General features: G+C 44.0%; 2 protein-coding genes across 10 annotated transcripts in view; one reads left to right on the top strand and one right to left on the bottom strand.

The window, feature by feature from the left end:
* ppfia1 (PTPRF interacting protein alpha 1) overlaps positions 1 to 9,145 on the bottom strand; it is a 42,857-nt gene extending 33,712 nt beyond the window's left edge. For 3 of the 5 annotated variants that reach the window (XM_079465231.1, XM_079465233.1, XM_079465235.1), the window contains exons 1-6: positions 8,386 to 9,145; positions 6,493 to 6,753; positions 2,341 to 2,442; positions 2,090 to 2,254; positions 1,936 to 2,010; positions 1,758 to 1,856 (exon numbers count right to left, since the gene is read on the bottom strand). In XM_079465231.1, the coding sequence (XP_079321357.1) occupies positions 1,758 to 1,856; positions 1,936 to 2,010; positions 2,090 to 2,254; positions 2,341 to 2,442; positions 6,493 to 6,753 (702 nt within the window). In that variant the 5' untranslated portion in view covers positions 8,386 to 9,145. The remainder of the gene's footprint in view (positions 1 to 1,757; positions 1,857 to 1,935; positions 2,011 to 2,089; positions 2,255 to 2,340; positions 2,443 to 6,492; positions 6,754 to 8,385) is intronic. The other 2 variants (XM_079465232.1, XM_079465234.1) reach the window with 1 other exon arrangement.
* A 705-nt stretch (positions 9,146 to 9,850) lies between these two features.
* Positions 9,851 to 27,649, top strand: part of st7 (suppression of tumorigenicity 7) — a 33,991-nt gene continuing 16,192 nt past the window's right edge. For 3 of the 5 annotated variants that reach the window (XM_079465561.1, XM_079465558.1, XM_079465562.1), the window contains exons 1-8: positions 9,851 to 9,953; positions 10,457 to 10,646; positions 12,396 to 12,478; positions 15,090 to 15,249; positions 15,362 to 15,416; positions 15,835 to 15,950; positions 16,048 to 16,123; positions 26,146 to 26,300. In XM_079465561.1, the coding sequence (XP_079321687.1) occupies positions 10,625 to 10,646; positions 12,396 to 12,478; positions 15,090 to 15,249; positions 15,362 to 15,416; positions 15,835 to 15,950; positions 16,048 to 16,123; positions 26,146 to 26,300 (667 nt within the window). In that variant the 5' untranslated portion in view covers positions 9,851 to 9,953; positions 10,457 to 10,624. Of the gene's footprint in view, positions 9,991 to 10,094; positions 10,210 to 10,456; positions 10,647 to 12,395; positions 12,479 to 15,089; positions 15,250 to 15,361; positions 15,417 to 15,834; positions 15,951 to 16,047; positions 16,124 to 26,145; positions 26,301 to 27,649 lie in introns of those variants that run through there. The other 2 variants (XM_079465560.1, XM_079465559.1) reach the window with 2 other exon arrangements.

Below are 27,649 nucleotides of genomic sequence, written 5' to 3'. Positions count from 1 at the left end.
TCTTCCTTTAAAATGCAATTAACTCTTAATACTAAAAACAACATTCACGAGTTTTCATTCATACGTCTCTGAGAAATGATGTATTTACTGGATTGACAACAGCAATTTCTTGACATGGGTTATTTTATTTTCTTCCCTGAGGTGCAATTTTTCCAGCCAGTTTTTAATCCTCTCCCTAAAAAGTCAAATGTGAGTTTCCACTTTTAAGAACCTTTGTTTGCCTTTGATGTTACTGCCGACATCTGATTAAAAAATAAAAACTCATGTCATAACCCCTTTAAAAACCGCATCTCTTTGTTAAACTAAATATTATTTTCAAAATGGATGTATTGTTCACAAACTAATGCACAGTCCCACAAACAATTTTGTAATTATTTACATTTAGTCATTTAGCAGATGCTTTTATCCAAAGCGACTTACAGATGAGGAAACATGGGAAGCAATTATAACAACATAGGCAACAAAATACATAAGTGCATCAAAACTAGTCCATTAAAGCCTAGCACAGTAAACAAAGCTAGGGTCTATTTGCAGGGTCTCTGTTCTATGAGTGTTGAACAAATCATGTATATGCATGTAGTCCTGGCTGTGTCATTAAGAGATACAACTCTATCATGATAACACTCTAATAGCCAATTAGCATCAGGGGGCGTGTCTATTGGAGAGTGAGCAAGTGGGACAAAGACTGTAGAAAGAGTGATGTTTCAATTACTACATCAAGTAAAGGGTCGGAGGATTATGTGATCATCAGGCAAGAGCTAGTATGCCTTATTTATATAGAGCTTTTCACAATGTTCATTGTTCCAAAGCAGCTTTACACCAGAAAATAAGAAAAACACAAAAAAGCACAGCACAGTACATGGTGTTTATATAACAAGCAAGATTATTCTAGTAAATAATATCTAATGTCAGCAGTCTCTTTATCATATTTAGCATGAAGTGAATGCTCGGCTGTAAAAATGTGTTTTTAATCTAGATTTAAATTGGGCGAGTGTGTCCTGGAATAATATCAGGAAGGCTATTCCAGAGTTTAGGTGCTACGTATGAGAAAGCTCGACCCCCTTTGGTGGATTTAGTTATTCTAGGTGTTATCAAAAGAGTTTTGAGATCTTAGAGAGTGTGATGGGTTGTAGTGTGATAGAAGCTCTGTTAGGTAGGTAGGGGCTAAACCCTTTAAAGCTTTATAAGTGATTAAAAGAACTTTAAAGTCAATATGATACTTAATGTGTAGCCAGTGAAGGGTTGATAACATTGGGGTTATGTGATGGTATTTTCTGAACTAACTGTAGTTTGTTTATTGATGATGAAGGACAAACACTAAGTAGCGCATTACAGTAGTCAAGTCTTGAGGTCATAAATGCATGAATAAGCTTCTCCGCGTCAGCAACACATAGAATATTTCGTAACTTGGCAACATTTCTAAGGTGGAAAAAGGCTGTTTTTGTGACATTTGAGATGTGATTTCTAAATGACAGGTTGCTGTCTAATATAACGCCTAGATCTTTTACTGTATTTGTTGGAGTAAAAGTACATCCTTCAACTTGCAGTTTATAATCAGAAATATTCTGCTCACGGGTCTTAGGTCCAATAATTAATATTTCTGTTTTATTAGAATTTAAAAGAAGGAAATTACAGGTCATCCAATGTTTTATATCTTCAATGCACTCTGCCAATTTGGATAAATCATTCTTTACTTTACGCTTGACTGCGTTTGAAGCACGTGCAGGCAGCAGTCAGGATAACGTGATGTGTTTTACCTTGCCGTTAGCGTTTAGTGTGCTTTCAGAACAGTGGTTCACATCTGCCATACCATCAACAATCATCTTCCTTCGATTCTGATCCTTCAGAAATGCCAGCTACAACACACCAATGACAACACATGACATGGAGAAGTGTGACGGTTATTAGAAGAAAAGGCGCTGGAGATATTCTCACCTCTTTATGAGAGACGGTCAGTTGCTCCTCAAGAGCGCTGCATCTCTCCAGAGCCACGCGTAATCGCTCTCTTACCTGACACAAATGCCAAACCATCATCATGTCTCAAGTCCTCCAGCTGTATGGCACAGCGAAGGCAGAAATGTGGACTTACCTTCTCGTCCAAGGCTTTGTGGTGCTCAAAGAGAGATTTGAGCGCTTTGAGAACCTCCACTTCACTGGAGACACCTGCAGGAGACTGCGCCTGACGCTTCACCACGGTCATTCTCAGAGAACGCTCATGACGAGACACCAGACACTCCAAATGCTCCAATAACAACTGCATCAACAACAAACACAAGCGTTACATTAACATGGAACAGGATCATCCGTTGCACGAAACAAGATAATCAAGTGAAAACTCACACGTGTGTTGTTCCTCTCGGCCTTCAGCTCAGCGATCTCCTCCTCTCTCTCCAGCAGCTGCTCGCGACACATGTTCACTTCCTTTGTGAGGGCGGCAAATTCCTTTAAGGATAAAGAAGAAGCCGTGACCGCTGGCCATCATTTCTTGATAACAAGATCACAGATGATGACTGCATAATGACTTATATCTCTTATAAATAAATAACTATAATTGTTATTGGTTTTAATGTTAAAAGGATTGGTCAGAGCAGAGTCTCAGTAACATACACTCAAACGTGTGAAAAGTCAGATTTTTATTAAAATATAAATTTGAATGCATGCATGACAGATTGACATTTTTTATGTTGTGTTTGGACTCTATAGATTCGGGCCAATGCCAAAAGTATTTTAAAAGTAGTGTGGGAAGTGAAATATGCATTGGTAAAACACAAGGTCAAATTTCAATGTCATACTTATGCAATGAGTTCTAAACCGAGGAGGAATGGTGAGTGAGTGAGCCCCCTCTGACATCAACAGCATTGGAAAGGAGAAGCGCCTAATGCAATCTTATCTGAAGGTGGGATAAAATGACCTTTCAAGCAGAAACTTTCAGAAAAAACTTTTCAGAAAAGTTCTGAATCTCCCATCAAGAGAGACTGAAATGGATCGATCCAAAATTCTGAATCTCCGGCCTTTGAGCCAGAAAGGATAACAGATTGACCCAAGCTGTGTCTCTCCGCCCAGGGACTGTAATAGATTGGGTCACCAGAATCTGCACCAGATCAACCGTGTTCGGAGTCTACCATCCAATGAGGTGCATACAACGTCTGCAACAAGGTGGAGCTCAGTAGAGCAAACCTTTACTTCAAGGAACCTTCTTAGACATAGTGGGCTCATATCTGATCATCAGCACTATTTCAATAGAACAGCCAGGGATGCAAACTCATCGGGGTGAAAAAAAGGTGACAATGATGGGAGGCCCCCCCAAAGCTAAATGTATATAGTCATAGTTTATATATATATATATATATATATATATATAACTATTACAATTTATATTTCATATTATTCAGTACACATAATCAGAAGAGTCCATAGTCAGCTAAACGTGTCTTAGACAGACAACCACATGAAGAGTTCATGAAAACAGGATACATCATTTTCATAAATCAGTTTTTACTGTGTTTTTACTTTTTGAGTTATGAGTTATTATTACTTAATCAAAACAATCCAACTGTTTGAATGATATTACTTGGAATGCACTATAAAAAACATAGCTAATGAAAATGAGTCTGTTTTCATCTGTTTTTGCAAATGAACTCTTCACATTTACTTCAAGCTAGGTGCTCTGTTTACACAGCTTACAGTAGAGGCTTAAATTCATTACGCACCCACCCGCTCCTGCTGAGAATTCACTCGTGTTTAAATGATTTTCAGCCCGACCCGATGGATCCTGCTAAATTTACATCACGTTTCCAGATCTGACATTTACATTTTCCCACAACAATTATAAAATACACTATAAAAAACATCAGTTATTTTTTATCGTCTTGTCAATATACAAGATTGTTCTTACATTTTAATGTCAGTACTGTAAACAAACTGTAACAGAGAAAAATAAATTAAATGCATTAAATACAACTTCTTTCACTCAAACTAAGCAAAATATGAATAAACGAAACATGTTGGCTTATAGCTAGCTCGTGCAAAATGAAATAACTGTTTTTAACATCACTTCTCTAGGGTGCAAGAATCCATATCGGGTGCAGCGGGAATGCAGACCTCAAGCTTACAGTCACAGCTCTAGTCTAAACATGAATGAACAGTCAAACTTGTAACGTTATACTATTTGCACAGCATGCCTTTAACCATAGTGACTGATTCAAATTGTGTTTTTACACAAGAGGTTGTGTTGTGAAACATTAGGTGTGATACTATCTGCAATGTTGTACTAAAACCAAGCGCAACACTCACATGCGTACAGTATGTTGTACAGCTACCTGAAGTCGACTAGAAATCATCTAGTGGGCTGCTTGTGGATACAATACCTTCAAACTTTAAACTTGAGATGCATTATTTTTCAGTAAACAAATAGTGTTTTCTGTCACATATTTTTGCACTTTAATACATCAAAGCTAAAAACACGTGCTTTTAATAACATTTGCATTACGATATAGTCACATATGCGTCTACTGTCCAGAGCGTTTTTGTTGAGACCTGTGTTTGGCAGGCACCTTACAGAGATCATGTGGGCTAGCAGGTGCATCATGTTGGAGACCACCGATACACATCAGGGCTTCTCTGTAAATGCGGTGATATCGGTTGTCACAGTGTTTTAACGCACTTACCCCATAATATGTTTCTTGGGTCTGTTCAGTTAATTTCAAGACAAACAAAGCAGCGCGCCTTTACCTGTTGCTTAGTGACGGGTGTGAAGAACTTTCACAATTATTTACAGTTAAATGCCGCCACATCTGAAAGCCAGAGGGCGCTCTCTGAATATGGGACACAGAAAAATCATTTAAGTTCAACTACAAATGTAGTTCCAGGAAATACCAACATTCATATTCTAGTCGCTGTTCTTCAAACCTTTTCAGGTATAGATGATAAAGTATTTTTATAATGTTGATGTTTGACGCTTTTTCGAATGTACATTATAAGCGATTTAATCTCCTTGTGATTTTAGATCGAATAGTACTTGCTACTGATCAAAGAGCCGTAGTTTATGGAAGAGCTGTGCATAAAACACAGAATCCTTTTTCAAATCGACCTTGACAGGTATAATTAGTGTGAACTGATATATACAGTGCTATGCAAAAGATTGGGCACCCCTTAGGAAAATCACTGCATCAGTTTGTCACTTGCTGAGCTTTTGAAGCTGCAACTTCATTTTAACATATGTTATACCTTATGGAAACAGAAACATCTCAGTAGTGAAACATTGTTATTGGTCCAACAGAAACATTTTTATGTGCATTTAAAAAAAAATAGGCATATGCATAACTTTGTGCACCCCAAAGAAATAATTCCTTTAATATTTAGTAGAGCCTCCTTTTGCTGCAATAACAGCCTGTAGATGCCTCCTATAGCCATGGACAAGTCCCTAAAGTCTGGCAGGCTGTATTTTATATTCCTCCATACAAAACGCCTCCAGTTCAGTCAGGTTTCTTGGCTTCCGTGCGTAGACAGCCTGCTTCAAATCAATCCATACATTTTCAATCATGTTAAGGTCTGGCGACTGGGATGGCCATTCCAGAACATTGTACTTGTGCTTCTGCACGAATTCCTTGGTGGATTTTGAACAGTGCTTAGGATCATTGCCCTGCTGAAAAATCCAACCATGGCGCAGTTTTAACTTTGTGACAGACTCTTGAACATTCTTGTCAAGAATCTGCTGATACTGAGAGGAATTCGTGTGGCCCTCAACCTTAACAAGGTTTCCAGTACCTGTGCTAGCCATGCAGCCCCATAACATGATGGACCCTCCACCATATTTCACAGTAGGCAATAAGTTCTTCTCATGGAATTCAGTGTGGGTTTTTTTCGCCATTCATACCTCCTCTTGTTCTGACCAAATAAGTCCATCTGACCAGTGTTTTTTTTTCCATGTGCTTTTGCATACCTCATACGACTCTTCTTGTGACGAACACTCAGGAAAGGCATTTTGCAAATCACCCTTCCAATGAGCTTTTCCTGGTGCAAAGTACACAGGATTGTGGAACGATGAACAACTACACCATCAGCAGCCATATGCATCGCTTGTGCCTTTCCTGTATTTTTTCCGGCCTACTACATCTTTCCTTCACAAGAACTGTTCTTGTGGCCTTCCATTTCTGCACTACATTTCTAACTGTAGAGACAAACAGTCCAAACCTTCCAGATAATTTCTTGTACCCTCCTCCTAATTCATAATAATGAATGATCTTAGTTTTCAGGTCAGTGGAGAGTTGTTTAGAGGCCCCCATGTTGCCACACTATAAGAAAGAACCGAGGACAAGCACAGCCAGCAATTACCTGTGTTAAACAGTCTTTTTCATGATTTGTTCCACCTGTCTTTGTAATTGAAGGTCTCACAAGCTAATCAAAGCAATGTTAAAATCAATGACTATTGAATATGACAAGACCCCATAAAACATGAACAGCCAACATGTGTGTGTGTGTGGGATTAGTCACCTGTGGCAGTGCACTGTTGAGTTGTCTCTGTAGGGAGTCTCTCTCGTGGCTGACCTCATGTAGTTTACTCTGAGTCAAACACAGGTTCTCTTGTGTTTCTCTCAGTGTGTCCAGCAGTCGATCTCTCTCCTCTAACATAGACACCATCAAAGACTCAAAGTGACCCTCAGAGTCTGACTGCACCGGCGACCCGGAGCCCAGAGCGCCTCCGTTACTGCCGACCTCCGCCTCGCTGATGGTAGGCATCACCTCGCACATCATCTGCAAGCACACAACATGAGTCAGATACATAAGACACACAGGGCTACGATGACATTAGCAAAAATCAAATCGGTGCCAAAGCGATCACTGTACTACTTTTTCAGCACAGATCCTTTGACGTAAGCACTGGTGCAGTGTGAAATCGCTAATCTATTAGCATGGGTCCCAGAGAAAATGTGGAACAGATCAGTGCTGTAACAGACAGGAGATCAGATCGATGCTATAACAGACAGGAGATCAGATCAATGCTGTAACAGACAGGAGATCAGATCAGTGCTGTAACAGACAGGAGATCAGATCAGTGCTGTAACAGACAGGAGATCAGATCAATGCTGTAACAGACAGGAGATCAGATCAGTGCTGTAACAGACAGGAGATCAGATCAATGCTGTAACAGACAGGAGATCAGATCAGTGCTGTAACAGACAGGAGATCAGATCAATGCTGTAACAGACAGGAGATCAGATCAATGCTGTAACAGACAGGAGATCAGATCAGTGCTGTAACAGACAGGAGATCAGATCGATGCTGTAACAGATCAGATCAGATCGGTGCGGTAACAGACAGGAGATCAGATCAGTGCGGAAACAGACAGCAGATCAGATCAGTGCGGAAACAGACAGGAGATCAGATCAGTGCGGAAACAGACAGCAGATCAGATCGGTGCGGTAACATACAGCAGATCAGATCGGTGCGGTAACATACAGCAGATCAGATCGGTGCGGTAACATACAGCAGATCAGATCGGTGCGGTAACAGACAGCAGATCAGATCGGTGCTGTAACAGACAGCAGATCAGATCAGTGCTGTAACAGACAGCAGATCAGATCAGTGCTGTAACAGACAGGAGATCAGATCAGTGCGGAAACAGACAGGAGATCAGATCAGTGCGGTAACAGACAGCAGATCAGATCAGTGCTGTAACAGACAGGAGATCAGATCAGTGCTGTAACAGACAGGAGATCAGATCGGTGCGGTAACAGACAGGAGATCAGATCGGTGCGGTAACAGACAGCAGATCAGATCGGTGCGGTAACAGACAGCAGATCGGATCGGCGGTAACAGACAGCAGATCAGATCGGTGCGGTAACAGACAGCAGACCAGATCGGTGCGGTAACAGACAGCAGATCAGATCGGTGCGGTAACAGACAGCAGATCAGATCGGTGCGGTAACAGACAGCAGACCAGATCGGTGCGGTAACAGACAGCAGATCAGATCGGTGCGGTAACAGACAGCAGATCAGATCGGTGCGGTAACAGACAGCAGATCAGATCGGTGCGGTAACAGACAGCAGATCAGATCGGTGCGGTAACAGACAGCAGATCAGATCGGTGCGGTAACAGACAGCAGATCAGATCGGTGCGGTAACGGACAGCAGATCAGATCGGTGCTGTAACGGACAGCAGATCAGATCGGTGCGGTAACAGACAGCAGATCAGATCGGTGCGGTAACAGACAGCAGATCAGATCGGTGCGGTAACAAACAGCAGATCAGATCAGTGCTGTAACAGACAGCAGATCAGATTGGTGCGGTAACAAACAGCAGATCAGATCAGAAACAGAGAGCCGATAAGAACAGTGGGCGGACCAGTAACTGTACATTCGTATATAATAACAAGTGTTTATTTACCTTGATTCTCTTAGCTGGGTTCGATTCTCCTCGTGTTCTCTGTGATGTCGGGTTAGATTACAGCCAGACAATTAATAGATCAAACTTCACGACATGAGTTAATGAAGTGAACCGAATATCTGACGTAGCGTAAAAAAACAAACCGCCGCCGGAATTATGAGTAAGAAACATCACTGTGAGCCGGGCGGAGAATACATCACTGGTCAATAAATGCTCTTCTTTGATTCCTATTTATAGACTCAAATGTACACATATGAAAAATAAAATATATATTTATCTATCTATACATATAAACTCCTGAAGTGGCCTAACGATACGCGAGTTAGCATTAGCAGCTAAAAGAAGGAGTAATGGAAATAAACCTCAACTAAGCGCATGTGACATATATACTTCAAATAAACTCCTAAACAGCATTTAATAAAAGGCTTTTAATGGAAGTTTTGATTAAAACGCGAATACAAACGCATCTATTAAAGTGATTTCTCCTGACGCGTCAGCATCTGATCCATGAGAAGAAACATCGGGACAAAAGTACACATCACACACTTAAAGAACGAAACACGCGCGTTAAACGATACTGTGCGCACACACAGCGTGTCGGTGGACTATTTCAACTTAAAAACAACGAGTAAAGCGAAAAAATGAGTTAAAAGCAGCAGAATGTTTGTCGTTGATCCAGTTTCCTGCGCTCGCGAGAGGTCAGGACGTGCTGACGTCACGACGCCATGGATAGTGGATCCCAAACGGGAATCACGAGCGAGCAGACACCGTGTCAGAATGAGAGATCTTAACACACACACGGGAAAGAGATGAAATATAACATTAGAATAAAGAATGCAATACACACAAAAAGGGAAATATATAATATGAGTTATTTACAGTGTCATTAACCTACTTTCATTGGTTAATATTGTTATATGTTGAACACTCATATTGGGTTTATGTATATAATGTTTGAATGCAATAATAAATGGACAGAGAAAGCGCTCGTGACCTGTGAAACCCAGCTAATGTGTGTTTCCATCATTAAATACCTCACGTACAGTAATCTACGAACAAACCGTGTAGCAAGCTTGTGCTATATCCAGATAATGTGGACTGAATAAGGCCATGCCAAAAGTGTAAATGGGTGAAGAAATGCTCATTATATCATCATAAAGTTAAAGTATTCATGTGCTGTGTTTTACGTTTTTGTGTTATTCTTTTTCTCCTGTAAAGCTGCTTTGAAACAATGCCCATTGTGAAAAGAGCTATATAAATAAAATTGAATTATATCATCAGATTATGGGACTGGTCTTCAAAAGCAGGGTCACATCTGTCTTGGTCTGAAAACAGCTTTATTCTCTATTAAAAGTCATATCTGAACACACACAATGATCCAGATGTTATTTAAAGCAGAAATATGGGAAGCGGGGTTTGGAACGCTTGAGTACGTCAGCGGTCGTGGGCGGGGCCTGCGGTTGATGGGGCGTGGCCTGAGCGTGTGTCATGTCTGCTGTGTTTCTTTCTTCTGCTGTTGTTCACTCGTGCCACGTTGATCTGTTGTGTCGTGTCGTGTCAGACTGCAGGTGAGCTCGTGAATCATCATCATCATCATCATCATGCGTAAATATAATCACAATCATAACAACACTGTGTTTGTTCAGATGTTTACATTTTGATCAACTTTATGCGGTTGTGTGTGTTAGCAATGCTAAGTGTGTCCATATGAAAGCAGTGTTGCTGTGTTATTGTGTAAGTTGGCTGAAAAGACCCATCAGACCAGTTCCTGTACATGTCGACACGTGTCATTAAAGACCTGCACACACTTGATCAAGTCTTCAGGTGAATGAATGATTTCGTCCCGTTCGATTTGCTCTATACTGTGTACACAGGCTTCGTGGTTGTGTTGATCTGGTGAAGTGTGTGTAATGTTGAGATCAGTGGTGTGTGTGTGTGTGTGTGATGATGATGATGATGGAGTGTGTGATTGGCTGCTCTCTCTCTGGTCCAGCATCAGTCAGACGGTGGGTCGGTGTGTTGTCGGGCGCGTGACGTCATGACGTTTGCTGATCTTTTGTCTCTCATGTAGGATCATCATCTGGCCGCAGGATCGAATCGGAGCGGCAGCAGCATCTTCTGTCTGGTGTGACGCGTCGGGGCTGCGGCTCGCTTGCATTGTGTGTTGATGACCCCTGCTGTTTAGCTGCCTGCTCACCCCCACCCCTCTTTCTTCTCCATCCCAGCTCCTGGATCAGCCATGTTTGGCACAGAATCGTCATGTAAGTCACCCATCCTCCTCCGCCGTCGCAGCAGCAACTCTGCCTCCTCTTTATCATCCCGTGATCGCGTGTCTCTGTTCTGCGTTATCATCTCTGCTTCTTTGCATTTGTCTTGTGCTTCTCTGATTTTCTGTCTGTTGTCGTAGACGTCAAGGCCAGACTCTGGTAGATACCATTCACCCCACAGATGACTAACACGAGCGCGTGCACGGATGCGTTTCACACCCTTACCTTCTGTTTCTTCAGCCTGTATTCAGTGGTCCAGATGCTTCTTTCATTGACCGCTGTGTTTTTCATATCATGTGAGATATCATGTGTCAGCGATGCTAAGACATGGTACAGCCCCGAGCGCGTCAGATGCATTAGCAGTCCTGTGCTAGTGATCTCCTGTAGTGATGTCTAAACGCTTATGAGCGCTGGTGTTTTCTTTAGGAGATGATGTGATATGTGCATGAGCTTGAGAGTTAGCAGTGCTGTGTGCGTCTTCAAATATCACCTGTATGAAGCTTGATAGCACGTGTGTGTGTGTGTGTGTGTGAGACGGTGGTCTGCATGGGGGCCATGAATGGAGCTTTTGTGTGTGTGTGTGGGGCTCACTCACTTCAGCTGAATGAATGAACACAGCTGCTGTCAGACTCGGCCATGTGTTACACACTCCCATCCATCAGCTAGGGTCACTTCAGACTCAATGAAAATTCTCTCATCATTTATTCACCTGTGTGAGTTTCTTTCTTCTGCAGAGCACAACAGGAGATATTTGGAAGAATGTCAATAATCAAACTACATTGATCCCCATTGACTTCCATTGTATGAAGACGAAACCCCTGAGACTTTGTGTTCCACTGAAGAGAGACTCACGCACAGGTTTATAAACACACAGGAGTGAATAAATGAGGACAGAATTGTAGATTTTTGGATGAACTCTTCCTTCGTTCCTTACTAATGGTTGTATCTGAAAAGTTCAAAATGCCCTCCATGTTCAGAACATGTAACCCTGTTTGTATAGTCCCTTATTTGTAAGGGAATAATGTGATCTTTGTGATGTTTTCTCATATTTTCAGTATGAGGTCATCAGGACAACATTGTTTGCATATTCTGTTGTTTAGTCTGACGTCACGCTCCACCATATATGGAAGGTCATATACTGTTTCCGGGTCCAAATGCTCAATAAGATGTTATAGTCAAACAACAAAAACAGCTAACATTAGCTTGTGGCGAGCTGTAAAACTGTTGGAAAACCACAATCCTAACCTTTATCTTCGTAACAAAATCCCACATGGCAAGTCAGCGATTTATTTCTCATCATTTATTCAGATATTGATGTGGGAGATTGCGCAAGCCTGGAGACTGTAGAGTATACTGTAAGTTAACAAATGCTCCGCTTTCATATGCGATGTGAGTAAACAGTGCTCAATAACGGCTGTTCAAACTGTAGCCTGGATTGAAATGAACAGATGCTTGGACCTGATAACAGTATTCCTTACGTCACAACCGAATAGCAGCGATGCCGTCCTGAGATCTCCAACCTGCGCTTTTCGCTGCGTCTTGAGATTCTGTCTGTCAATGTCATGTTTTCTGGCGCATTAGGACGAAGGGTGATCCTGGAGCTCACTAGCCTTTGAACAATGGGGACCAGCCGGGCACAGCCGTGTCTTCGCTGGTCGTATTGGGAACACAGGCGGTGGAGGTGTGTAGATCCGTGATTTGTCTCTCACTCTCATTGGTCTCTTTTGTCTTGGTGTGTTTCAGTAAGCATGTTCCTCAACACTCTGACCCCAAAGTTTTACGTGGCATTGACGGGCACATCATCCCTCATTTCAGGACTCATACTGGTGAGTAACTGTACACTACTCGTTCATGATTCCATCTCTATGTTATCCTATTGCCACACTTTCACTAGACATGCTATGGTTAAACGATGGTCACCATGCTTTTCTAGGGGTGTTGGAACACAAATCCTAAATCATTATAGCATGGTCTGGCTGAATGCTGATCCTGATTGGCTCAAAGGTGTGCAATGAAATCATTTAATGCACAGCCGCTTCCGGTCAGTTTCATCACCAGTGAATGTGCCACAGACAGACACTATAATTAATTTCAATCAATGCAGTCTTACGACAATACTTCATCTCTGTGTCGGGCTTTAAGCAGTCATAACTGACAGATTAACCCTCATCATCACCGTTATTATGATCATCATTAGTATTATTACAGGGCTCTAGACTCATGTTTTCTCAGTTGGTCGCAGTCTTTTTTTTATAGTAATCATAATGATCTTGCTTGATGACCTCAGTTGATGAATCGTCTTTTAAAATAGTTGGCTATAGTGCGCTTCATATTTGTGCTTTAACCCTTGCGAGCCAAATAAATACAACATAATTGCAAAGAAACTCTGTATTATGTTATTGTTTAGTTTTATATTAAAGTTTTTTATCGGCTATGAAATGATGTGACACAAATATAACCTGTCACTCTTCACAATCCTCCTTTATTGTCCTCTTTGCAAAAAGCTGGAATTTTGCCACTGGCCTTCTTTATCTTCACCACATAAAATGTGATAAAATGAGCTTACTCAAAAGTTACAGAGAACACATTCTTTAAGATAGACCCATAAATGTGCTAATGAGGCTTCTGGAGTCGTTTTTTCTGCATCTGAAAACCACCCAAACTGGAAGTGACGTAACGGGAGGATCCGCAGCGATGTAAACTATAGGAAAACAATGGATCTCGATGACAATGAGAGTTTGGAGGATGTTATAAATGTTTCTTGACATTCCTATGACGGACCAAAGCAATCCAATGATGAGCCTGCTATGCAGACAAGAGAGCAGGGGCCCGTTTCAATAAGAAGGTTCAACCAACATAGAGTTAAAATGTGAACTCTGAATTAATTTACACCGAGATGCGAAACTTTTGAGTGTTTGGTTTCAGATCAGCTGATTTGAGTTAGCTTATCACCTCTGGGTAGGTTTACTTTGAGTTAAGCGCTTGCACTACAACTTCGACAAGCCATCATCAATGGAGCTCTGACATGACGATTCACCATGACAACGGCAAAAAAAAGCAACATTTACATTTATTCATTTGGCAGATGCTTTTATCCAAAGCGACTTACAAGTAGTTTTTTTACAGTGTCACATTAGACATGCAGAGCAATCAGGGATAAGGTGTCTTGCTCAAGGGCCCTTCAGTCATGACCTGCTGGCACTGAGATTAGAACCTTCTGATCACAAGACCAACACTCTAACCACCAGACCACAGCTGACCCACAGCTGGCCCACAGCTGGCATGGCAGCAGAAAGCGATGGAGGGCGAAGCACACCTCCTTACAGCTCTGCATTCAGTGGATTCACTGATGTGCTGAAAACGACTCGAGTGTAAATTCGAGAAATAAATAAATAAATGTACCAATAAACAAATAAATTAATCATTAAATGAACGAAACAACAGAAATAAGACAACAAAAAATTGCCATGAGTGATCTAGTTATGCAAATTAGATGTCATGGTGTATAGGACACCTGTAGGGCATCAGTCTCTCGCTCATAGTTTGACTAATCGCCGGTTTGAACCCCGATCTGGGCAGATTTGATTTTACCTTTATCGATTCATCTATAAATTTCTTTATTCATGCACTTTATTACACGTATGATGGCTGATGTTATTGATGATATTTTGATATATCTAATTCACTGTTAAGGAATATGGTACAGTTTTAATATAAATAAATGCTCGGGGATATGAGGTCCTAAACTGCTCTCCTGAATTCAAAGTTCATCTCTATGAATGAATGCAGCCTCTTCACATACAGGAGCCTCTATCAAAACACATGACATATTAGTCAGTGAGATGGTCTCTGTGTGATCTAATGTGTGCAATGAATGAACGAGTTACAGCACTTGAGCTTTAAAGAGGGAGGAGATTGAAATAAACTCTGGGCTCAAGAAAGAACAGCTGCTCCTGACCAGGTTAGGGTCACAGAGTAAGTTACTATGGTTACTGACTCTGAGTGTAAGTGACCTCTCTTTTAGAAACAGGCTTGAGTTACCCCCGCTTTCTCAGGTTTGACACACGGCCCCAGGACAGAAACGGTTAGAGGTCAGAGGAGACAGTTGTGGTGGAGAACAGGGCAGGTGTCTGGTGAGAGACCAGTGTTAGCTTATAGACACATACAGGCTTGCTAGCGATATGTAACAGCAGTCCGATCACAATATTGCATATATTATTATCATCTATCAGCCGATAGTAAAGCTCATAAGTTATCTATGAGTATTGCTACTTACCACGCTAAGAAGAGTTGATCCGTCATACGTCACACGCGTTATGTGAGAGAGAGATAAACATGTTTTGTGTCATAGTAATGGTCCCACACAAGCTCCTAACACGTTCATCTGTGTAGTGGAAGGATTTTTTTAAGAAAGTGTTTTTTGTGTGTGTGTTGCAGATTTTTGAGTGGTGGTATTTCAGGAAGTATGGCACGTCATTCATCGAGCAGGTGTCTGTAAGTCACCTGCGTCCTCTGTTAGGTGGAGTAGATAACAGCTCTCCAAACCCATCAAACAGCACTAACGGAGACACAGACTCCAGCCGTCAGAGCGTCTCAGGTGAGCATCACATCACATAGCTTTGACCTTTCAATACTTTGGATTTGAAGATTTTTATTGGTCATTGAATGATGTGTGCACTTTTTAAGTTGATCTGTGTGTGTGTGTGTAGAGTGTAAGGTTTGGAGAAATCCAATCAATCTGTTCAGAGGAGCTGAATATAACCGGTAAGTGAAGCACATCACTGATGTCGTGCTCTTGTCCTTTTATTAGTGTGATTTGCTACATTATATTTAGGTGATAATAACCGACGATTTCTGCCGTAATTCCCTTCATGTGCATGTATCTTGAATCTGATAGTTGTGATGCATGTTTGTGTCAAGACAGATGTGTTTGATATTTTGTCTGACAAAAAGATTTCATGTGAAGACAGGCACTTGTGTGTTCAAAGGGAATGGAGAAACGTTTAAATGTGCATATCTGGATCTGTGTCATTTCTTCTAATAGCTTGAATAAGAATATTGGTGCAGTGAAGGTTACACGGGTTTATTTGACATTTCAGTGGTTTATTTTCTGAATAGTTTATATACCTGCAGAACGTAAGGTCATGATCTGGTGGTTATATTGAGACGATGTTTGTTGAAGGTACACGTGGGTGACCGGACGAGAGCCGCTCACATACTATGACATGAATCTGTCGGCACAAGATCACCAGACGTTCTTCACCTGTGATTCTGATCACCTGCGACCTGCAGACGCCAGTAAGAGAACTGAGAAGAGTCATGAGAGCATCATTCATTCAGAGCTGCTCATTTACACGCATTAAACACATCTGTGTGTGTTTGTGTTCATCCACAGTAATGCAGAAGGCCTGGAGAGAGAGAAATCCTCAAGCACGCATCACAGCGGCCCACGAAGCCCTGGATCTGGAGGAGTGAGTGTGACACGCACACACAAAGACAAGCACACACACAAAGAGACGACCACACACACACACACAAAGGCACGACCACGCACACACACACAAAGAGACGACCACGCACACACACACACACACACACACACACACAAAGGCACGACCACGCACACACACACAAAGAGACAACCACGCACACAAATGCACGACCACGCACACACACACACACACACAAAGAGACGACCATGCACACACACACACACACACACACAAAGAGACGACCACGCACACACACACAAAGGCACGACCACGCACACACACACAAAGGCACGACCACGCACACACACACAAAGGCACGACCACGCACACACACACAAAGGCACGACCACGCACACACACACAAAGGCACGACCACGCACACACACACAAAGGCACGATCAGGCACACACACACAAAGAGACGACCACGCACACACACACAAAGGCACGACCACGCACACACACACAAAGGCACGATCAGGCACACACACACAAAGAGACGACCACGCACACACACACAAAGGCACGACCACGCACACACACACACACAAAGAGACGACCACGCACACACACACAAAGAGACGACCACACACACAAAGGCACGACCACACACACACAAAGAGACGACCACACACACACAAAGGCACGACCACGCACACACACACAAAGGCACGATCACGCACACACACACACAAAGAGACGACCACGCACACACACACACAAAGGCACGACCACGCACACACACACACACACACAAAGAGACGACCACGCACACACACACAAAGACACGACCACGCACACACAAAGGCACGACCACGCACACACACACAAAGAGACGACCACGCACACACACACACACACACACACACACACACACAAAGGCACGACCACGCACACACACACAAAGAGACAACCACGCACACAAAGGCACGACCACGCACACACACACACACACACACACAAAGAGACGACCATGCACACACACACACACACAAAGAGACGACCACGCACACACACACAAAGGCACGACCACGCACACACACACACACAAAGGCACGACCACGCACACACACACAAAGACAAGCACACACACACACACAAAGAGACGACCACGCACACACACACAAAGGCACGACCACACACACACACACAAAGGCACGACCACGCACACACACACAAAGAGACAACCACGCACACACGCACACAAAGGCACGACCACGCACACACACACACACACACAAAGAGACGACCACGCACACACGCACACAAAGGCACGACCACGCACACACACACTCAAAGAGACGACCACGCACACACACACACACACAAAGGCACGACCACGCACACACACACAAAGAGACGACCACGCACACACACACACAGACACACAAAGATACGACCACGCACACACACACACACACAAAGAGACGACCACACACACAAAGAGACGACCACGCACACACACACACACACACACACAAAGAGACGACCACGCACACACACACAAAGGCACGACCACGCACACACACACACACACACACAAAGAGACGACCACGCACACACACACACACATACACACAAAGAGACGACCACGCACACACACACAAAGGCACGACCACGCACACACACACACACACACAAAGAGACGACCACGCACACACACACACACACACACACAAAGGCACGACCACGCACACACACACACACACAAAGAGACGACCACGCACACACACACACAAAGAGACGATCACGCACACACACACGCACACACACACAAAGACACGACCACACACACACAAAGAGACGACCACGCGCACACACACACAAAGAGACGATCACGCACACACACACAAAGACACGACCACACACACACACACACACACAAAGAGACGACCACGCACACACACACAAAGGCACGACCACGCACACACACACACACACAAAGAGACGACCACGCACACACACACACACAAAGGCACGACCACGCACACACACACACACACACACAAAGAGACGACCACGCACACACACACGCACACACAAAGACAAGCACACACACACACACAAAGACAAGCACACACACACACACACACACAAAGAGACGACCACGCACACACACACACAAAGAGACGACCACGCGCACACACACACGCACACACAAAGACAAGCACACACACACACGCACACACACAAAGAGACGACCACGCACACACAGACACAAAGAGACGACCACGCACACACACACAAAGGCACGAATACGCACACACACACACACACAAAGAGACGACCACGCACACACACACAAAGGCACGACCACGCACACACACACACACACACAAAGGCACGACCACACACACACAAAGAGACGACCTCGCACACACACACAAAGGCACGACCGCGCACACACACACAAAGAGACGACCACACACACACACACAAAGGCACGACCACGCACACACACACAAAGACACGACCACGCACACACACAAAGGCACGACCACGCACACACACACAAAGGCACGACCACGCACACACACACAAAGGCACGATCAGGCACACACACACAAAGAGACGACCACGCACACACACACAAAGGCACGACCACGCACACACACACACAAAGAGACGACCACGCACACACACACAAAGAGACGACCACACACACAAAGGCACGACCACACACACACAAAGAGACGACCACACACACACAAAGACACGACCACGCACACACACACAAAGGCACGATCACGCACACACACACACAAAGAGACGACCACGCACACACACACAAAGGCACGACCACGCACACACACACAAAGGCACGACCACGCACACACACACAAAGGCACGACCACGCACACACACACAAAGGCACGACCACGCACACACACACAAAGGCACGATCACGCACACACACACACAAATAGACGACCTCGCACACACACACAAAGGCACGACCACGCACACACACACACACACACACAAAGAGACGACCACGCACACACACACAAATCACACACGTGATTTATAAATGGAAAATTGCGTGCAGGTGTGCGTGCGCACGGTTCTATAAGTCAAAATGTTTGTTTGCATACGCCATTTTTGGCTTTCGGGCGCACGTACACTTTTAGTAAGGATCCTACGCACAATTTTAAAAATGAGACCCCTGGACCCTCACAGTTTAGAAGGTGAAGAACGTCTGGTGATCTCTCCTACTAAACCCTCTCCTTCTATACCCTCTCCTTCTAAACCCTCTCCTTCTAAACCCTCTCCTTCTGTACCCTCTCCTTCTATACCCTGTCCTACTAAACCCTTTCCTTTTATACCCTCTCCTTTTATACCCTCTCCTTCTATACCCTCTCCTTCTATACCCTCTCCTTCTAAACCCTCTCCTTCTAAACCCTCTCCTTCTATACCCTCTCCTTCTAAACCCTCTCCTTCTATACCCTTTCCTTCTATACCCTCTCCTACTATACCCTCTCCTACTAAACCCTCTCCTACTAAACCCTCTCCTTCTAAACCCTCTCCTTCTATACCCTCTCCTTCTATACCCTCTCCTTCTATACCCTCTCCTACTAAACCCTCTCCTTCTATACCCTCTCCTTCTAAACCCTCTCCTTCTATAGCCTCTCCTACTAAACCCTCTCCTACTAAACCCTATCCTTCTGTACCCTCTCCTTCTATACCCTCTCCTTCTATACCCTTTCCTTCTATACCCTCTCCTACTATACCCTCTCCTTCTAAACCCTCTCCTTCTATAGCCTCTCCTACTAAACCCTATCCTTCTGTACCCTCTCCTTCTAAACCCTCTCCTTCTGTACCCTCTCCTTCTATACCCTCTCCTTCTATACCCTTTCCTTCTATACCCTCTCCTACTATACCCTCTCCTTCTGTACCCTCTCCTTCTAAACCCTCTCCTTCTATAGCCTCTCCTACTTAACCCTATCCTTCTAAACCCTCTCCTTCTGTACCCTCTCCTTCTATACCCTTTCCTTCTATACCCTCTCCTACTATACCCTCTCCTTCTATACCCTCTCCTTCTATACCCTCTCCTTCTAAACCCTCTCCTTCTATAGCCTCTCCTACTAAACCCTATCCTTCTAAACCCTCTCCTTCTGTACCCTCTCCTTCTATACCCTCTCCTTCTGTACCCTCTCCTTCTAAACGATCTCCTTCTAAACCCTCTCCTTCTGTAGCCTCTCCTTCTAAACCCTATCCTTCTAAACCCTCTCCTTCTGTACCCTCTCCTTCTATACCCTCTCCTTCTATACCCTCTCCTTCTATACCCTCTCCTACTGTACCCTCTCCTTCTATACCCTCTCCTACTAAACCCTCTCCTTCTAAACCCTCTCCTTCTAAACCCTCTCCTTCTATAGCCTCTCCTACTAAACCCTATCCTTCTATACCCTCTCCTTCTATACCCTCTCCTTCTAAACCCTCTCCTACTAAACCCTCTCCTTCTAAACCCTCTCCTTCTGTACCCTCTCCTTCTAAACCCTCTCCTACTAAACCCTCTCCTTCTAAACCCTCTCCTTCTATACCCTCTCCTTCTATACCCTCTCCTACTATACCCTCTCCTTCTGTACCCTCTCCTTCTATACCCTCTCCTTCTAAACCTTCTCCTTCTATACCCTCTCCTACTAAACCCTCTCCTTCTAAACCCTCTCCTTCTAAACCCTCTCCTTCTATAGCCTCTCCTACTAAACCCTAATCCTACTAAACCCTCTCCTTCTAAACCCTCTCCTTCTAAATCCTCTTCCTTTAAACCCTCTCCTTCTATACCCACTCCTTCTATACCCTCTACTTCTATACCCTCTCCTTCTAAACCCTCTCCTTCTAAACCCTCTCCTTCTGTACCCTCTCCTTCTATACCCTCTCCTACTATACCCTCTCCTTCTGTACCCTCTCCTTCTATACCCTCTCCTTCTATACCCTCTCCTTCTAAACCCTCTCCTTCTAAACCCTCTCCTTCTATAGCCTCTCCTTCTAAACCCTCTCCTTCTGTACCCTCTCCTTCTATACCCTCTCCTACTAAACCCTCTCCTACTAAACCCTCTCCTTCTATAGCCTCTCCTACTAAACCCTATCCTTCTAAACCCTCTCCTTCTGTACCCTCTCCTTCTAAACCCTCTCCTTCTATACCCTTTCCTTCTATACCCTCTCCTACTATACCCTCTCCTTCTGTACCCTCTCCTTCTGTACCCTCTCCTACTAAACCCTCTCCTTCTAAACCCTCTCCTTCTATACCCTCTTCTTCTATACCCTCTCCTTCTAAACCCTCTCCTACTAAACCCTCTCCTTCTATAGCCTCTCCTACTAAACCCTATCCTTCTAAACCCTCTCCTACTAAACCCTCTCCTTCTAAACCCTCTCCTTCTAAACCCTCTCCTTCTATACCCTCTCCTTCTATACCCTCTCCTACTAAACCCTCTCCTTCTAAACCCTCTCCTTCTGTACCCTCTCCTTCTATACCCTCTCCTACTAAACCCTCTCCTTCTGTACCCTCTCCTTCTATACCCTCTCCTACTAAACCCTCTCCTTCTAAACCCTCTCCTTCTATAGCCTCTCCTACTAAACCCTATCCTTTTAAACCCTCTCCTTCTGTACCCTCTCCTTCTATACCCTTTCTTTCTATACCCTCTCCTACTATACCCTCTCCTTCTATACCCTCTCCTACTATACCCTCTCCTTCTGTACCCTCTCCTTCTATACCCTCTCCTACTAAACCCTCTCCTTCTAAACCCTCTCCTTCTATAGCCTCTCCTTCTGTACCCTCTCCTTCTGTACCCTCTCCTTCTATACCCTCTCCTACTGTACCCTCTCCTTCTATACCCTCTCCTACTAAACCCTCTCCTTCTAAACCCTCTCCTTCTAAACCCTCTCCTTCTATAGCCTCTCCTACTAAACCCTATCCTTCTGTACCCTCTCCTTCTAAACCCTCTCCTTCTAAACCCTCTCCTACTAAACCCTCTCCTTCTGTACCCTCTCCTTCTATACCCTCTCCTACTAAACCCTCTCCTTCTAAACCCTCTCCTTCTATACCCTCTCCTTCTATACCCTCTCCTTCTAAACCCTCTCCTTCTATAGCCTCTCCTACTAAACCCTATCCTTCTAAACCCTCTCCTTCTGTACCCTCTCCTTCTATACCCTCTCCTTCTATACCCTTTCCTTCTATACCCTCTCCTACTATACCCTCTCCTTCTGTACCCTCTCCTTCTATACCCTCTCCTTCTAAACCCTCTCCTTCTATACCCTCTCCTTCTAAACCCTCTCCTTCTAAACCCTCTCCTTCTAAACCCTCTCCTTCTAAACCCTCTCCTACTAAACCCTCTCCTACTAAACCCTCTCCTTCTAAACCCTCTCCTACTAAACCCTCTCCTTCTAAACCCTCTCCTACTAAACCCTCTCCTTCTAAACCCTCTCCTACTAAACCCTCTCCTTCTAAACCCTCTCCTACTAAACCCTCTCCTTCTAAACCCTCTCCTACTAAACCCTTTCCTTCTATACCCTCTCCTACTAAACCCTCTCCTTCTAAACCCTCTCCTTCTAAACCCTCTCCTACTAAACCCTCTCCTTCTAAACCCTCTCCTTCTAAACCCTTTCCTTTTATACCCTCTCCTTCTATACCCTCTCCTTCTAAACCCTCTCCTTCTAAACCCTCTCCTACTAAACCCTCTCCTTCTAAACCCTCTCCTACTAAACCCTTTCCTTCTATACCCTCTCCTTCTAAACCCTCTCCTTCTAAACCCTTTCCTTCTATACCCTCTCCTTCTAAACCCTCTCCTTCTAAACCCTCTCCTACTAAACCCTCTCCTACTAAACCCTCTCCTTCTAAACCCTCTCCTACTAAACCCTCTCCTACTAAACCCTCTCCTTCTAAACCCTCTCCTTCTAAACCCTCTCCTACTATACCCTCTCCTTCTAAACCCTCTCCTTCTAAACCCTCTCCTTCTAAACCCTCTCCTTCTATAGCCTCTCCTACTAAACCCTAATCCTACTAAACCCTCTCCTTCTAAACCCTCTCCTACTAAACCCTCTCCTTCTAAACCCTCTCCTTCTAAACCCTCTCCTACTATACCCTCTCCTTCTAAACCCTCTCCTTCTAAACCCTCTCCTTCTAAACCCTCTCCTTCTATAGCCTCTCCTACTAAACCCTAATCCTACTAAACCCTCTCCTACTAAACCCTCTCCTTCTAAACCCTCTCCTTCTAAACCCTCTCCTTCTAAACCCTCTCCTTCTATACCCTCTCCTTCTATACCCTCTCCTTCTATACCCTCTCCTTCTAAACCCTCTCCTTCTAAACCCTCTCCTTCTAAACCCTCTCCTTCTAAACCCTCTCCTTCTATACCCACTCCTTCTATACCCTCTACTTCTAAACCCTCTACTTCTATACCCTCTCCTTCTGTACCCTCTCCTTCTATACCCTCTCCTACTATACCCTCTCCTTCTGTACCCTCTCCTTCTAAACCCTCTCCTTCTATACCCTCTCCTTCTAAACCCTCTCCTTCTAAACCCTCTCCTTCTATAGCCTCTCCTACTAAACCCTATCCTTCTAAACCCACTCCTTCTGTACCCTCTCCTTCTGTACCCTCTCCTACTAAACCCTCTCCTACTAAACCCTCTCCTTCTATAGCCTATCCTACTAAACCCTCTCCTTCTATACCCTTTCCTTCTATACCCTCTCCTACTATACCCTCTCCTTCTGTACCCTCTCCTACTAAACCCTCTCCTTCTAAACCCTCTCCTTCTATACCCTCTTCTTCTATACCCACTCCTTCTAAACCCTCTCCTTCTGTACCCTCTCCTTCTAAACCCTCTCCTTCTATACCCTTTCCTTCTATACCCTCTCCTACTATACCCTCTCCTTCTGTACCCTCTCCTACTAAACCCTCTCCTTCTAAACCCTCTCCTTCTATACCCTCTTCTTCTATACCCACTCCTTCTATACCCTCTCCTTCTAAACCCTCTCCTACTAAACCCTCTCCTTCTGTACCCTCTCCTTCTAAACCCTCTCCTTCTATACCCTTTCCTTCTATACCCTCTCCTACTATACCCTCTCCTTCTGTACCCTCTCCTACTAAACCCTCTCCTTCTAAACCCTCTCCTTCTATACCCTCTTCTTCTATACCCACTCCTTCTATACCCTCTCCTTCTATACCCTCTCCTACTAAACCCTATCCTTCTAAACCCTTTGCTACTAAACCCTCTCCTTCTAAACCCTCTCCTTCTAAACCCTCTCCTTCTATACCCTCTCCTTCTATACCCTCTCCTACTAAACCCTCTCCTTCTAAACCCTCTCCTTCTATACCCTCTCCTTCTGTACCCTCTCCTTCTATACCCTCTCCTTCTATACCCTTTCCTTCTATACCCTCTCCTACTATACCCTCTCCTTCTATACCCTCTCCTTCTATACCCTTTCCTTCTATACCCTTTCCTTCTATACCCTCTCCTTCTATACCCTCTCCTTCTATACCCTCTCCTTCTAAACCCTCTCCTTCTAAACCCTCTCCTTCTATAGCCTCTCCTACTAAACCCTATCCTTCTAAACCCTCTCCTTCTGTACCCTCTCCTTCTGTACCCTCTCCTTCTATACCCTCTCCTTCTAAACCCTCTCCTTCTATACCCTCTCCTTCTAAACCCTCTCCTTCTAAACCCTCTCCTTCTAAACCCTCTCCTACTAAACCCTCTCCTTCTAAACCCTCTCCTACTAAACCCTCTCCTTCTAAACCCTCTCCTTTTATACCCTCTCCTTCTATACCCTCTCCTTCTAAACCCTCTCCTTCTATAGCCTCTCCTACTAAACCCTATCCTTCTAAACCCTCTCCTACTATACCCTCTCCTTCTAAACCCTCTCCTTCTAAACCCTCTCCTACTAAACCCTCTCCTTCTAAACCCTCTCCTTCTAAACCCTTTCCTTTTATAACCTCTCCTTCTAAACCCTCTCCTTCTAAACCCTCTCCTACTAAACCCTCTCCTTCTAAACCCTCTCCTACTAAACCCTCTCCTTCTAAACCCTCTCCTTCTAAACCCTCTCCTTCTATAGCCTCTCCTACTAAACCCTATCCTTCTAAACCCTCTCCTTCTAAACCCTCTCCTACTAAACCCTCTCCTTCTAAACCCTCTCCTTCTAAACCCTCTCCTTCTAAACCCTCTCCTTCTAAACCCTTTCCTTTTATAACCTCTCCTTCTAAACCCTCTCCTTCTAAACCCTCTCCTACTAAACCCTCTCCTTCTAAACCCTCTCCTTCTATACCCTCTCCTTCTAAACCCTCTCCTTCTAAACCCTCTCCTTCTATAGCCTCTCCTACTAAACCCTATCCTTCTAAACCCTCTCCTACTAAACCCTCTCCTTCTAAACCCTCTCCTTCTAAACCCTCTCCTACTAAACCCTCTCCTTCTAAACCCTCTCCTTCTAAACCCTTTCCTTTTATAACCTCTCCTTCTAAACCCTCTCCTTCTAAACCCTCTCCTACTAAACCCTCTCCTTCTAAACCCTCTCCTTCTAAACCCTTTCCTTCTATACCCTCTCCTTCTAAACCCTCTCCTTCTAAACCCTCTCCTACTAAACCCTCTCCTACTAAACCCTCTCCTTCTAAACCCTCTCCTACTAAACCCTCTCCTTCTAAACCCTTTCCTTTTATACCCTCTCCTTCTAAACCCTCTCCTTCTCAACCCTCTCCTTCTAAACCCTCTCCTTCTAAACCCTTTCCTTCTATACCCTCTCCTTCTAAACCCTCTCCTTCTAAACCCTCTCCTACTAAACCCTCTCCTTCTAAACCCTCTCCTACTAAACCCTCTCCTTCTAAACCCTCTCCTACTAAACCCTCTCCTACTAAACCCTCTCCTTCTAATCCCTCTCCTACTAAACCCTCTCGTACTAAACCCTCTCCTACTAAACCCTCTCCTTCTATAGCCTCTCCTACTATAGCCTCTCCTACTAAACCCTCTCCTTCTGTTCCTATGTGTAATGATCAAATGTGAACAACCTGTTTGTGTTACAGTTGTGCAACAGCTTATATTCTTCTCGCTGAGGAAGAAGCAACAACAATTGTGGAGGCAGAGAAACTCTTTAAACAAGCGCTGAAGATCGGAGAGAGCTGTTACAGACGCACACAACAACTGCAACACCACGGCTCACAATATGAGACACAACACAGTGAGTATGACAATTACTCAGAAAACACACAGAAGAGTTCCACGAGCTGCTTTTATTCACTCCATTCTGTTATTATAGGACATTTGAGTTTATAGTCGGCATGAAACAGAAGTAGTGATTGTCTTTTTTGCGTATGGTGACGTGTGACACGAGTGAAACGACTTCTGAATAATCTTCAGATGCTCCAGACCTGCACAGATACAAGTATAAAGTATTTCTCTATACAGTCATCTTAAAGAAATCTCCGGTGTGAAATTACACTATGAACTAGTATTGCACGATAGAGATTGGTACAAGGAAAGTACCGCGATACCCTTCTGTTATTTATTTGGTACCGGTACTTTAATGGTGCGCGTTTCTCAGATAAAACGGGTCCTGAAATGCGTATATTTGCGGCAGCCGTATGTGTATGCGCACATGTGCTCTCGGCGCTCTCTTCAATCAGTGGACGCCTACAACTTTCTTTTCTCGTATTTGCGCTGCAGACTTCAGGGTGACGATGAAATGAAAGTCATGGAGGAAATCATAAGTGCCCTTTCTGTCTGTTCACGGCTTGTCAGTGAAGTAGATGGGCAAAGAGGCATTATGGCCGTGTTAAAGCATGCAGCAAAGTGTAGACTAAGTCCATCTGTGCAAAATCTGCGGACCAAAGGAGCCTACATGATACACTTGGCAAAGCATTTTAACCATAGTCTGTGCTCCTCAACTGCTATAAATGTTACTGTTTCCAAATATATAGAGACCGTATGTGTCCCCCGAATAATACTGCAAAGTAATTATTTTGGCAAAAGTCAGAGAAAAAAATTGATCGTGATTAAACCTGAAGACAATGTAATAAACCAATTCATAAAGTTCGGCCTACTTAATATTAGATCACTAAATTCAAAGGCAGTTCTTGTAAATGAAATGATCACGGACAACAGTTTTTATATACTCTCTCTGTCTTACCGAGACCTGGCTTAAACCAAATGATTATTTCGGTCTAAATGAGTGTTCCAAACCAAGCTACTGTTATATGCATGAGCCACGTCCGGTTGGTCGTGATGGCGTCGTAGCTACAATATTTAGAAACTTTCTTACTGTAACTCCGAGAACAGTGCATAAATCTCCTAACCAAAGTAAAAAAAGACTGCTTTCTTTTACATTGGCTACGGTGTATAGACCCCCTGGTCCATCAATCCAATGTTTTTATTTAGCACAGTCGCTAAATTAACAAATAAACAGACATCAACTGACCTGGCTATTCCGCCTGCACCTCGGTAGCAATGAACTGAAAATCGAAAACATTCACGACAAAATAGTAAAAACTCAACCTCCAAATTTGTCCTATGAATTAGAACCAACCATCT

The sequence above is a fragment of the Barbatula barbatula genome (assembly GCF_947034865.1).
Source record: "Barbatula barbatula genome assembly, chromosome: 10".
In the NCBI taxonomy this organism is placed as follows: Eukaryota; Metazoa; Chordata; class Actinopteri; order Cypriniformes; family Nemacheilidae; genus Barbatula; species Barbatula barbatula.
This window is presented reverse-complemented; position numbering and strand designations above follow the sequence as displayed.